This window comes from Oncorhynchus mykiss, chromosome 2 (genome assembly GCF_057628025.1).
Source record: "Oncorhynchus mykiss isolate SJ-2025 chromosome 2, ASM5762802v1, whole genome shotgun sequence".
In the NCBI taxonomy this organism is placed as follows: Eukaryota; Metazoa; Chordata; class Actinopteri; order Salmoniformes; family Salmonidae; genus Oncorhynchus; species Oncorhynchus mykiss.
The window spans coordinates 70,230,732-70,243,659 of record NC_143023.1 but is presented as its reverse complement, the minus strand read 5'-3'; the positions used below and the strand labels follow the sequence as shown (position 1 = coordinate 70,243,659).

At 41.9% G+C, this 12,928-nt stretch overlaps 1 protein-coding gene across 7 annotated transcripts in view; it reads right to left on the bottom strand.

Annotated features, from left to right (window-relative positions):
* The window catches only part of LOC110495093 (enhancer of mRNA-decapping protein 4), a 41,387-nt gene that overhangs the window by 15,330 nt on the left and 13,129 nt on the right, over positions 1 to 12,928 (bottom strand). For 2 of the 7 annotated variants that reach the window (XM_090206428.1, XM_090206435.1), the window contains exons 5-19: positions 8,047 to 8,233; positions 7,790 to 7,937; positions 4,409 to 4,513; positions 4,180 to 4,289; positions 3,948 to 4,031; positions 3,561 to 3,656; positions 3,362 to 3,461; positions 3,073 to 3,253; positions 2,877 to 2,943; positions 2,668 to 2,759; positions 2,364 to 2,545; positions 2,166 to 2,245; positions 1,973 to 2,057; positions 1,168 to 1,679; positions 981 to 1,082 (exon numbers count right to left, since the gene is read on the bottom strand). In XM_090206428.1, the coding sequence (XP_090062554.1) occupies positions 981 to 1,082; positions 1,168 to 1,679; positions 1,973 to 2,057; positions 2,166 to 2,245; positions 2,364 to 2,545; positions 2,668 to 2,759; positions 2,877 to 2,943; positions 3,073 to 3,253; positions 3,362 to 3,461; positions 3,561 to 3,656; positions 3,948 to 4,031; positions 4,180 to 4,289; positions 4,409 to 4,513; positions 7,790 to 7,937; positions 8,047 to 8,233 (2,131 nt within the window). Of the gene's footprint in view, positions 1 to 980; positions 1,083 to 1,167; positions 1,755 to 1,972; positions 2,058 to 2,165; positions 2,246 to 2,363; positions 2,546 to 2,667; positions 2,760 to 2,876; positions 2,944 to 3,072; positions 3,254 to 3,361; positions 3,462 to 3,560; positions 3,657 to 3,947; positions 4,056 to 4,179; positions 4,290 to 4,408; positions 4,514 to 7,789; positions 7,938 to 8,046; positions 8,234 to 12,928 lie in introns of all 7 variants that reach the window. The other 5 variants (XM_036954685.2, XM_090206421.1, XM_036954695.2 and 2 more) reach the window with 3 other exon arrangements.

The following is a 12,928-nucleotide window of genomic DNA, read 5'->3' as shown; positions in this document are numbered from 1 at the left end:
GTAACAGGTAGTTTACTTTGGGCACACCTTTCACCTGGAGGTGAAAATACTGCCCCCTACCCAAGAGAGGTTAACCTTCTAACAGGACAATGACCTAAGCACACAGCCAAGACAATGCAGGAGTGGCTTCGGGAAAAGTCTCTGAATGTCCTTGAGTGGCCCAGCCAGAGCCCGGACTTGAACCTGATCAAACACGTCACCAAAGAGACTCGAGGTTTTAAATCGCTGCCAAACGTGCTTCAACAAAGTACTGAGTAAAGGTTCTGAGTACTTACATAACTGAAATATTACATTTATGTTTATACATTTGCTAAAATGTATAAAACCCTGTTTAGGCTTTGTCATGATGGGGTTTTGTGTGTAGATTGATGAGATTTTTAACAATAAAATACATTTTTGAATTAAGCTGTAACTGCACTGTTGGATGTGTCCATATGGGAAAAAACAGTTGATCAAGTTTTTGGTCAACCGGGGCAGGGGCCAGCCCTACTTCAAAACAGCAGTAAAAACAATATTTTGAATTTTTTCACAGGGATTTAGATGGTAAAATGACTTCCTAAGCTATTCAGTGCTAGTTCTCTCACATAAACTGAAATTGAGCAAACGGTTTGAATTTTTGCAACCAAGATAATTGCGATTTCCACTAGATAACACATCCACGGTCAGAACAGCTTTCGCAGTTTGACAGATGCCGCTCCGGCAGGCAAAATCAATAGACGAATATCACAGCCAATCACAACACTGGTGGGTAAGTAATACTGTGAAACACCATCATTGCACTATTTTTGCCAGATATTATGGACATTTTCTGAAATTACAATGCAAAAACATCCTATGTGTAGCAGCTTTAAATCAGAATCAAGTTTACCTTTACAAGAAAACTTCAAATCCAAGCACTGACCTCCAAAAAACACAGCAAATACCACAGCCTTCCAGGGTAATTGAGAACTGAAGGTGAGTTCCAGAGATGTCTATCTTACCTCTGTTCTGCACTGGCGTCCTGACTGTCATTCTGGGTTAAGTGGTAGGTGCGTCTGTGGTATGGAGAGGACATGTGCCTGTCCTTAATTTCCTCCCTCGAGCTAAGAGAAACAAAGAGACCCGTGTATGCTCTGGGGTTTCTTGCATCGGTAAAGACATTGTGCTTATGTCAGTGTGTGAACTTACCAGTCTCCCAGGCCATTGTCTCGCAGGCTGTTGCGTGTTTCCCGTGTGATGTCAGGAGCTGCAGGCCACGGGTGGCTCACATTGTTGTCTGAGCAGGAGGCAGCGGCAGCAGCATTCTCCTGTGACAGGGCGTTCTCCAGTAGTGAGGGGGTGTTACTGAGCCTCTGTTCCGCCTCCACTGCTCCTACTACAGCACCCAGCTCCAGGGGCAGATGGCCATGGTCAGAGCTGTTCCGGTTTCGTGGAGAGAGGAGGTGAAGAGCTGAAGCTGCAGAAGCCATGCTGTCTGTGTGGAGGGCTGGGAGAGTTTCTCGAGATTCAGCGCCAGACACCCCCCCCAGGCCTCGCTGCAGCGTCTCAGAGGCGATCTCAGGTATGTCCTGAGACATGGCCGTGGAGGCAGACGAGATGACGTCCGGAGAGCGGGCCCGGGTAGGAGAGGCCTGCTGAATCAGCATAGGCTCAATGACCTGCGGGTCCAGCGAGAGGGGCGGGTTTGGAGAGGGAAGCCCCTGTAGAGGGCGGAGGGGGTAGGTGAGGGGGAACATGAGCGTATGAGGAGTGGTCTCTTGTGGAAGATGGTACATCTTTATGAGACAGCCGGGAAGACCAAAATGGAACAAGGAGTAAGGATAATGTCACATACGATGGAGAGGGACGAAAGGTCTTGTAAGTTGACATGAACACGTTACTTTAGCCCCTCAGATTCTCCAATTGTGTGGCACACATCCTGCTTTCTAACTGTGTGTAATGACGGCATCATGCTGTAAGTGTGTATGTGTCTGCGGGTGCATGTATGGCCTACCGGCATGTTGTCCCCTAAGCCTGCGATGAGGATGGAGTTGCTCTCCACAGACATCTTAGGGCTCTGGGTCAGCTCCTCTCCTCCCCTGCAGACATTACCATCACTGGAGTCAGGGACGTCAAACCACAAATCGGTTTGCCTGCTCATTCTAGTCAATTATGAATTCCTCCCCTCTTATTTCAAGTAGACCTACCTGGCGCCACTGTCAGAGTTGTTGCTCATGGCTGTCACTATGGTCAGGCTGCTGGCACTACTGCCTGGGGAAGCTGGGACCTGGGGGAGAAAGGTAGAAACAAAATAAAAAGCAGGATCAAGATCCAGGAGTAATCTTCCATCCTTGGATATTCACTGTAATTTTGATAGAATAGAGAGCATTTGGAACAGGACATACCGAAGCACTGGGGGTCATGAAGGCGTCAGGGGTCATGAGCTTGGGCATAGCAGCAGTGCCGGAGGGGGACAGGAAGTCAGCAAGAGCGGGAATCTTGCAGAGATCATTTTCGGAGCCGCATCCAGACTCCTTATCAGAGCTCAAACCTTCCACACTCATGTCTGTCAAGTGATCTGAAAAACCTAGGAAAGTACAAATATGGATTTTTATCCATGAAAAATTGGGATAACATTTCTAAAATCTCGCTTAAAACGCAGAAGAGGATAGTTTTGGTTTATGAAGACTAACAGTTTACCTAACTCACCAAAGCCATTATTTGAGTTCGAGTGAGGCAAGAACAAGGATGAGCCAGAGCCAAGGTTTGGCTGGAACCAGATCTGCACATCTTGAAGGGACCTGTGGGCAGAAGAATACATCAACACCCATATGGGTGTATGAAATGGGATACTATATCATTTAAATGCAGACCTCTTAGTAAATATGGTAATAATGACCATGAATAAGGACACTCACTTTGTGTGAACACAATATAGCTTGATTTGGATCCCAGCTTTGGATTCCATTGTGCCCTGGTTGCCATCTAGAGATAAAGGGAAGAACAAGTCTTAATAAAACATAAGCAAAAATTTGAACCATGATAATTCAGAGTTAGACCAGCCCATCGTTAGATCAGGTTACAGTGGTAACGGGTATAAAAGGTGAAGCCCACCTGCAGTCATACTCTCGCTCTCCTCGTCTGGCGGGAGGACCTCCGTGTGGCACAGGCGGCTGTGGCTGACATCCTGAACACCGAAGCTAAGCACAGGGTGTGTGAGCAGAAACTCTGACACGGCTGTGAAGCTGGCTCTGCCTTTTTCCTGGTCCTGCAACAACTCCATCACATACAACACCTAGAGGGACAACACAAACCAGGGTCAATTACTCATTATACTAATATCCAACAGGATTACAGTTGAAAGATCATAGTGACACAGCAGAACATAAAAAGTTATTCTGACCTTTCTCTGTACGTCACTGAGGATGAGGCATTCTGCAGACAGGTCCAGACTGGCCTTCAGACAGGGCAGGACTGAGGAGTTGAACGGGTCTGGAGAGAACCTAGAGCACATGTACATAGGCTCTTGTTAAAACGTGTCCAGTAACAGACAACTTGCAAGCATAAAAGCATAGCGAAACCCACAGGTAAAACAGTCAGACCTGATGGTCTGCAGGCAGGTCCATGACACTGTGCACCACATCTTCAGCTCCTGGTTCTGATCAGCTCCAGTAATCAGAAAGCGCCAGAATGGAACACTAGAAAGGCAAAAGGGGAAGAACATGTATTAATCTCTCATGGGCGCTTAAGAGAAAATGACTGATTGCATTGGGTAATGCTGAAAAAGATGGCACCTACACGTGTCTACCTAACCCTGTGGAACTCAAAATGAACATGTATTTATTACCGATTTTAAAATGTAGTCTGATTAAAAAATAAAAAAAAAATACAACCCCCCCCCCACCCAAAACAAAGTCTCATACCCTAAATCCTCCCAATGCCTGTTAAGATAAAGAGTAAAGAAGCAGTAGGGAACAGTAGTTACTTACTCTGGGTCCTGTTTCTTGTGGTTGTCACAGAACAGCAGGCAGGAAAGGGGGTTCCCGTTGTGGGGCTGCCACTCGTGTAGACATCTGTGGAAGAAGCCGGGGAGAGGACTTCACAAAGGAAAGTCAAAGTAACCATAGAGAAACAGATGGAAAGTAATGGCAAGAAACAGCTGGAATGTTCAATAATATAATTGAATAGTATAAAATTTAGTAAGTGAGTAAAAAGGTCTACCTTGGCTGGTCCTGTCCTTCAATGTAGATTTGCCAGAACTTTACATATCCATCATGACTGGCTGTGGCCAAGACTGTGCCATCCGGAGACAGGGCACCTTCACTGATGCGCTGGAGAAAAAACAGAAAACCCCCATACTCAATTTCTACACTAAAAACCAGCCCGTAAATAAGTGCTTTCCATACTGGAAACAGACCATGTGATTACTAAAATATTTAAAATGCCCTACATCTGTATGTCCTTTTATGGTTATAACTCCGTCCTTCAGGTCAGTGGCATCTACTGGCCAGGTGCCATTGTTGCTGCGGAGGATCTCCAGATCCCACACTTCAGCCTGGGGAGAAAAGACAGGACAATCAGCTGAAGGGAGGGAGTAAAGAAAATGGTACAAATGGAGGAGGCGGTGGCATTTGTAAATAGTCCGGTTATGTGTAAGCAGGGGATACAGTGCCTTCAGGAACAACTTTTTTCAAATGTTGTTGCGTTTCAAAGTGGGATTAAAATGGTTATAGTTTACATTTTTTTGTCAATGATCTACACATAATACTCTGTCAAATTGGAAGAACATTTTGACCGTTTGTAAAACAAAATAAGACACTAATATAGCTCGATTAGATAAGTATTCAACCCCGAGTCAATACATGTTAGAATCACCTTTGGCAGCGATTACAGCTGTGCGTCTTTCTGAGTAAGACGAAGAGCTTTGCACACCTAGATTGGGCAACATTTTCCCATCATTCTTTTCAAAATTCTCCCTCAAAATTGGTTGTTGATCATTGCTAGATAACCATTTTCAGGTCTTGCCATAGATTTTCAAGCAGATTTAAGTCAAAACTGTAACTCGGCCAATCAGGAACATTCACCGTCTTCTAGGTAAGCAACTTCAGTGTACATTTGGCCTTGAGTTTTAGGTTATTGTCCTGCTGAAAGGTGATTCTTTCCCAAAGTCCGGTGGAAAGTAGACTGAACCAGGTTTTCGTCTAGGATTTTGCCAATGTGTAGCTCTATTCCGTTTTTTAACCTGAAAAACTCCCCAGGCCTTAACAATTCCAAGCACACCCGTAACATGATGCAGCAACCACTATATGCTTGAAAATACAGAGAGTAGTACTCCGTAATGTGTTGTATTGGATTTGCCACAGACATAACGCTTTGTATTCAGGACAAAGTCAATTTCTATTCCACATTGTTTGCAGTACTTTAGTGCCTTGTTGCAAACAGGATGCATGTTTTAGAATATTTGCTATTCTGTACAGGCTTCCTTCTTTTCACTCTGTCATTTAGGTTAGTATTGTAGAGTAACTGCACTGTTGCTTATCCATCTCCTATCACAGCCATTAAACTCTGCAACTGTTTTAAAGTCACCTTTGGCCTCATGATGAAATCCCTGAGAGGTTTCCTTCCTCTCTGGGCAGGAGAAGGACACCTGTATCTTTATAGTGAAGGTATATTTACACACCATTCAAAGTGTAATTAATAACTTCACCATGCTCAAATGGACATTCCATTTTATTTCATTTTTTTACCCATGTAACAATAGATGCCCTTCTTTGCGAGGCATTGGAAAACCTCCCTGGTCTTTGTGGTTGACTCTGTGTTCGTAATTCACTGCTTGACTGAGGGACCTTACAGATAATTGGATGTGTGGGGTATAGAGATGAGACAGTCATTCAAAAATCATGTTAAACACTATTACTGCATGCAACTTATGTGACTTAACCACATTTTTACTGCTTAACTTATTTAGGCTTGCCATAACAAAAGGGCTGAATACTTATTGACTAAAGACATTTCAACTTCTATATATTTTCTTATTAATGTGTAAAAAATAAGAATCAAAAAACATAATTCCAATAACATTATGGGGTATTGTGTGTGGGCCAGTGACATTTCCATTTAATCCTTTTTACAGTGCCTTGCGAAAGTATTCGGCCCCCTTGAACTTTGCGACCTTTTGCCACATTTCAGGCTTCAAACAAAGATATAAAACTGTATTTTTTTTGTGAAGAATCAACAACAATTGGGACACAATCATGAAGTGGAACGACATTTATTGGATATTTCAAACTTTTTTAACAAATCAAAAACTGAAAAATTGGGCGTGCTAAATTATTCAGCCCCTTTACTTTCAGTGCAGCAAACTCTCTCCAGAACTTCAGTGAGGATCTCTGAATGATCCAATGTTGACCTAAATGACTAATGATGATAAATACAATCCACCTGTGTGTAATCAAGTCTCCGTATAAATGCACCTGCACTGTGATAGTCTCAGAGGTCCGTTAAAAGCGCAGAGAGCATCATGAAGAACAAGGAACACACCAGGCAGGTCCGAGATACTGTTGTAAAGAAGTTTAAAGCCGGATTTGGATACAAAATTATTTCCCAAGCTTTAAACATCCCAAGGAGCACTGTGTAAGCGATAATATTGAAATGGAAGGAGTATCAGACCACTGCAAATCTACCAAGACCTGGCCGTCCCTCTAAACTTTCAGCTCATACAAGGAGAAGACTGATCAGAGATGCAGCCAAGAGGCCCATGATCACTCTGGATGAACTGCAGAGATCTACAGCTGAGGTGGGAGACTCTGTCCATAGGACAACAATCAGTCGTATATTGCACAAATCTGGCCTTTATGGAAGAGTGGCAAGAAGAAAGCCATTTCTTAAAGATATCCATAAAAAGTGTCGTTTAAAGTTTGCCACAAGCCACCTGGGAGACACACCAAACATGTGGAAGAAGGTGCTCTGGTCAGATGAAACCAAAATTGAACTTTTTGGCAACAATGCAAAACGTTATGTTTGGCGTAAAAGCAACACAGCTCATCACCCTGAACACACCATACCCACTGTCAAACATGGTGGTGGCAGCATCATGGTTTGGGCCTGCTTTTCTTCAGCAGGGACAGGGAAGATGGTTAGAATTGATGGGAAGATGGATGGAGCCAAATACAGGACCATTCTGGAAGAAAACCTGATGGAGTCTGCAAAAGACCTGAGACTGGGACGGATATTTGTCTTCCAACAAGACAATGATCCAAAACATAAAGCAAAATCTACAATGGAATGGTTCAAAAATAAACATATCCAGGTGTTAGAATGGCCAAGTCAAAGTCCAGACCTGAATCCAATCGAGAATCTGTGGAAAGAACTGAAAACTGCTGTTCACAAATGCTCTCCATCCAACCTCACTGAGCTCGAGCTGTTTTGCAAGGAGGAATGGGAAAAAATGTCAGTCTCTCGATGTGCAAAACTGATAGACATACCCCATGCGACTTACAGCTGTAATCACAGCAAAAGGTGGCGCTACAAAGTATTAACTTAAGGGGGCTGAATAATTTTGCACACCCAATATTTCAGTTTTTGATTTGTTAAAAAGGTTTGAAATATCCAATAAATGTCGTTCCACTTCATGATTGTGTCCCACTTGTTGTTGATTCTTCACAAAAAAATACAGTTTTATATCTTTATGTTTGAAGCCTGAAATGTGGCAAAAGGTCGCAAAGTTCAAGGGGGCCGAATACTTTCGCAAGGCACTGTAAATTCAGGTTGTAACAACAAAATGTGGAAAAAGTCAATGGGTGTGAATACTTTCTGAAGGCACTGTACATACTCTGTCTTCATGCAGTAGGGCCAAGGTCTGGCTGGCATCCTCCGGGTTCTCTTCATTGTCCTCTAGGATGAAGGGACACCAGATCAACCTCCTATTGGAGTTCAGAGGTGTATCCTCAGGCCTCCGGACGTGGACAATGACTTGATCGCTGGGAAGTATGTGGGTTAAGGTGCATAATTGTTACATGTATATTGTTACATGAAACAGTAGGAAAGAACCAAGGGAAGTGCTATTATTGAGTAGAATGAGGAGGATACAGGATCTTGCTACTATGGCAGGTGAGCTGCCAGATGACCAGGTTACCGGCCTCGTCAACACATCCCAGCAGGGTGGAGTCCAGGTGTGCGAAGGCCAGGTCTGTGACTGCACCCGTGAAGCCCTTCAGCAGGGTGCGCTCTGCCGAGCCCAAGCTCAACACACGGATCATGGCCTGGTTGTTTGCTCCTGCACACAAGTACAAAACATGAGTTTGCCAACTTCTGTCACATTCAGAATCAATCCAGACCTTTTGGTTTTTACATTGATAGCTAAAGCAAAGTTGAATGCCAAGGGTCCAAGGCATAGTGCAGTACTTGGGAAAAACACAATATTGGTTCAGTGTATGTTTTACCACTGATTTCTATAACTTCCAGTCGTTTGTAATTCTGTCATCACTATAAAGTTAAGTGATTTGATGACAGGCAGAGGGAGATCAAGATTCCAGCCAAAGAGATATAACACAGGGGTCTTGGCAGTCACACAGCCAAAAGCAAATACATTTCTTATCCACTGTTAATCAAACAAATAGACCTTCTTTGAACCTTTGCAACAACACCATGCATTTCTGGCTGCAAAATGCCAAGAGCAGGTTTCTGAAGTGCAATTTTTGGGGCTGACTGAAAGCAAAAAAACAAAAACAAACAAAAAAAAAGGGTGTTTGTGATTTCCAAGGAATACAAATCTGAATGGGTACGTAAGGTCAGAGTAAGAAATGTGTATTTCCAGAACATGAAATAAAGAAGATCCAATGAAAGGGGTACAAAATGGTCAGATCAATACTGACATCAAGGAAATTCTAAACAAATTGAGACGTGATCTCTTTAAAGGACACAAGAATAATCATTATTCCATTCTCACTACGCGCCACTCAAAATGCTTAGAACAAATAAAAAGGGAATCGTTCACAAGTACATTTGCACCTGACAGTCTTGGTAATGTGTGTTTTCGGCAGGAACGGCATTTAAAATTATTTTACTATTTGAATAATATAATTAATTTGAAGTGCATTCGTTAAGTATTCAGACCCCTTGACTTTTCCCACTTTGTTACGTTACAGCCTTTTTCTAAAATGGATTAAATAAAAGTAATTGATTTACACCTCAACACAATCCATTCTTGAAGCTCTATGGGCAATTCCTTTGACCTCATGGCTTGGACTTTACTCTGACATTCACTGTCTATAGACAGGTGTGCCCCTTTCCAAATCATGTCCAATCAATTAAATTTACCACAGGTGGACTCCCAGTTGTAGAAACATCTCAAGGATGATCAATGGAAACAGGACACACCTGAGCTCAATTTCAAGTCTCATCGCAAAGGGTCGGAATACTTATGTAAATAAGGTATTCCTGTTTTTTTATTTTTATACATTTGAAAACATATCTAAAAACCTGTTTTTGCTCTGTCACTATAGACTATTGTGTGTAGATTGATGTTTTTTAAATGTAAAAAAATCTATTTTAGAATAAGGTTGTAATGTAACAAAATGTGGAAAAAGTCAAGGGGTCTGAAACCTTTCCGAAAGCACTGCATTTGGATTTCTGGACAAATTTTATACATAGAAATTGACATATCATTAACCAATCACAGCCCTCCTTTAGGATTGCACATTCAGTAAATCACCAGCAGAGGGAGTTCCCTTTGAATCAATTTTCCCATACACTGTTGGTGGTGCCCATTAAAGGTATCATAACTTCAGAATTAGCAGAGAGCCCACTGGAAATCTGATGTACTTGTAGCGTATACTGTTCCAAACAAAGTCAAAATGAACAAAATCAAAAAGGGTAGTTCTGAGAAAATCATAAATAAGTTGAATCAATGGTGTGTGAACTATTTTATTTCAGAATCTAGACATTCTCAATGTTAGAGCACACCTAAGAGTATAACGACACCAAGATGTCTGTATCATGTACAGTTCACAGGCAGCATGTATAGGTCTAAATAAAAGTCCAAAAATGGCCAGTTTCATCATGATCTTCGCAAAAATGGTTTGTGATACAAATGTGAAAAGTATGTTCAACATTCCTATATAAGAATTGGCAGAACAATCAGAGATGACAAAAATATGTTCTGCTCCCGCTGGAATTTCCCCTATTGTTAAAATGAAAGGCCACATAGATCTTTAGTTTAAAGACCCTCGCTGCCTTTAGTCTGAAATGTTGAGTTTGCTATCCATTTGAAATAAAACTGTATATGCTTATTATGAAGGCAATATGTGATATTGCCATCTATTGTAAATTAAAAAAGGACATTTACTGAAGTAAATGTGGTGTGCCAGCTAATCTTTATAGTGGTAGTGACAGGAGTAGTAATGGTAGTAAGGAAAGGAAGATACCTAGTCAGTTATACAACTGAAATGTATATTTAACCCAACCCTTCTGAATCAGAGGTGAGGGGAGGCTGCCATAAACAACATCTTCAGCGCTCGGGGAACAGTGGGTTAACTGCCTTGCTCTGGGGCAGAAAGACAGATTTTACCTTGTCAGCACAGGGATTCGATCCAGCAACATTTTGGTTACTGGCCCAATGCTCTAACAACTAGGCTACCTGTGGTAATAACAGGTTTTTCATAGGCTTTGTTAGTTATAGTGACCTATTTTTGGGTGGTTTGTAGGTGTGGAGTTATTATAGTAGGCTAGAGTGCACTATATCATCATAAGCTCTCAAAATGTTTCAGTGGCAGTGATTTCAGTTTACAATGTTGAAGCCAACGAATGACGCAGCGGTTTAAAGCACTGCATGCATATATATGCATAATATATAAACATTGTCGTAGCAGAATCAGAATTCTTTAGGTAACATTTATAAATATATATTTTATTTCATGCTTATGTGAGATATTTGTCATTAGAATGTCTTTTTGATAATACTGTTGGCCGTTTGGAGTTCTGTTCTCTGTCAGGGTTCAGTTACTTGGGCCACAGAAAGGAGAGAGGTCAAGCTTGTCTTCATATGTAAACATATCTTTTAAACCATGTGAAGGGATGATTGAGGGGGAACAAATTATCTCTTGGCTCTACAATGTCTGTGTGCCAGTCACTGTCTCTCTGTGATCTAGGAGGGGGTGTATTTGATATGCCATTGGGTGAGGCAATGGTGGGTCCTGAGAGGTACCAAGAGCGAGATAAGAACATAGTTTAGGAGACAAAGCTGAACGATAATTTATAGCCAATGCTGTCTGGCTATGTGTGCCTTTGCTATAAAGGATCTCAGTTGCAATGTGTAAGCACTCTCAGAGAATTAATTTATTAGACACTGAATTGATCTGAGAGTCACAGGGTTGTGATGGAGCTCATAATAATTAAAGATGGACTTTATGATAACTCTGACTTGTGTGGTGGTTTACTCTCATGATTTGGTAATACAGGAAATTTCCACTACAACACATACACACACAGTTGACGTCAGAAGTTTACATACACTTAGGTTGGAGTGATTAAAACTTGTTTTGTTTTTCAACCACTCCACAAATGTCTTGTTTACAAACTGTAGTTTTGGCAAGTCGGTTAGGACATCTACTTTGTGCATGACACAAGTAATTTTTCCAACAATTGTTTATTTCACGGTATCACAATTCCAGTGGGTCTGAAGTTAACATACACTAAATTGACTGTGCCTTTAAAGAGCTTGAAAAATTCCAGAAAATGTCATGGCTTTAGAAGCTTCTGACAGGCTAATTGGCATTTGAGTCAATTGGAGGTGTACCTGTGGATTTATTTCAAGGCCTACCTTCAAACTCAGTGCCTCTTTGCTTGACATCATGGGAAAATCAAAAGCAATCAGAAAAAAAAATGGGAGACCTCCACAAGTCTGGTTCAGCCTTGGGATCAATTTCCAAACGCCTGAAGGTACCATGTACATCTGTACAAACAATATAGTACCCAAGTATAAACACCATGGGACCACACAGACATACCGCTCAGGAAGGAGACGCGTTCTCTCTCCTAGAGATGAATGTACTTTGGTGCGAAAAGTGCAAATCAATCCCAGAACAACAGCAAAGGACTTGGTGAAGATGCTGGAGGAAACCGGTACAAAAGTATCTATATCCACAGTAAAACAAGTCTTATATCGACATATCCTGAAAGGCCACTCAGCAAGGAAGAAGCCACTGCTCCGAAACCACCATAAAAAAGCTAGACTACGGTTAGCAACTGCACATGGGGACAAAGACTGTACAAATAAAACTGTTTGGCCATAATGACCATTGTTATGTTTGGAGGAAAAAGGGAGATGCTTGCAAGCCAAAGAACACCATCTCAACCGTGAAGCACGGGGGTGGCAGCATCATGTTCTGGGGGTGCTTGCTGTAGGAGGGACTGGTGCACATCAGAAAATAGATGGCATCGTGAGGGAGGAAAATGATGTGGAAATATTGAAGTAACATCTCAAGACATCAGTCAGGAAGTTAAATCTTGGTCGCAAATGGGTCTTCCAAATGGACAGTGACCCCAAGCATTCTTCCAAAGTTATGGCAAAACGGCTTAAGGACAACAAAGTCAAGGTATTGGAGTGGCCATCACAAAGCCCCGACCTCAATCCTATAGAAAATTTGTGGGAAGAAAAGAAAAAGCGTGTGCGAGCAAGGAGGCCTACAAACCTGACTCAGTTACACCAGCTCTGTCAGGAGGAATGGGCCAAAATTCACCCAACGTATTGTGGGAAGCTTGAGGAAGGCTACCCGAAACGTTTGACCCAAGTTAAACAATTTAAAGGCAATGCTACCAAATACTAATTGAGTGTATGTAAACTTCTGACCCACTAGGAATGTGATGAAAGAAATAAAAGCTGAAATAAATAATTCTCTACTATTATTCTGACATTTCACATTCTTAAAATAAAGTGGTGATCATAACTGACCTAAGACAGGGAACATTTACT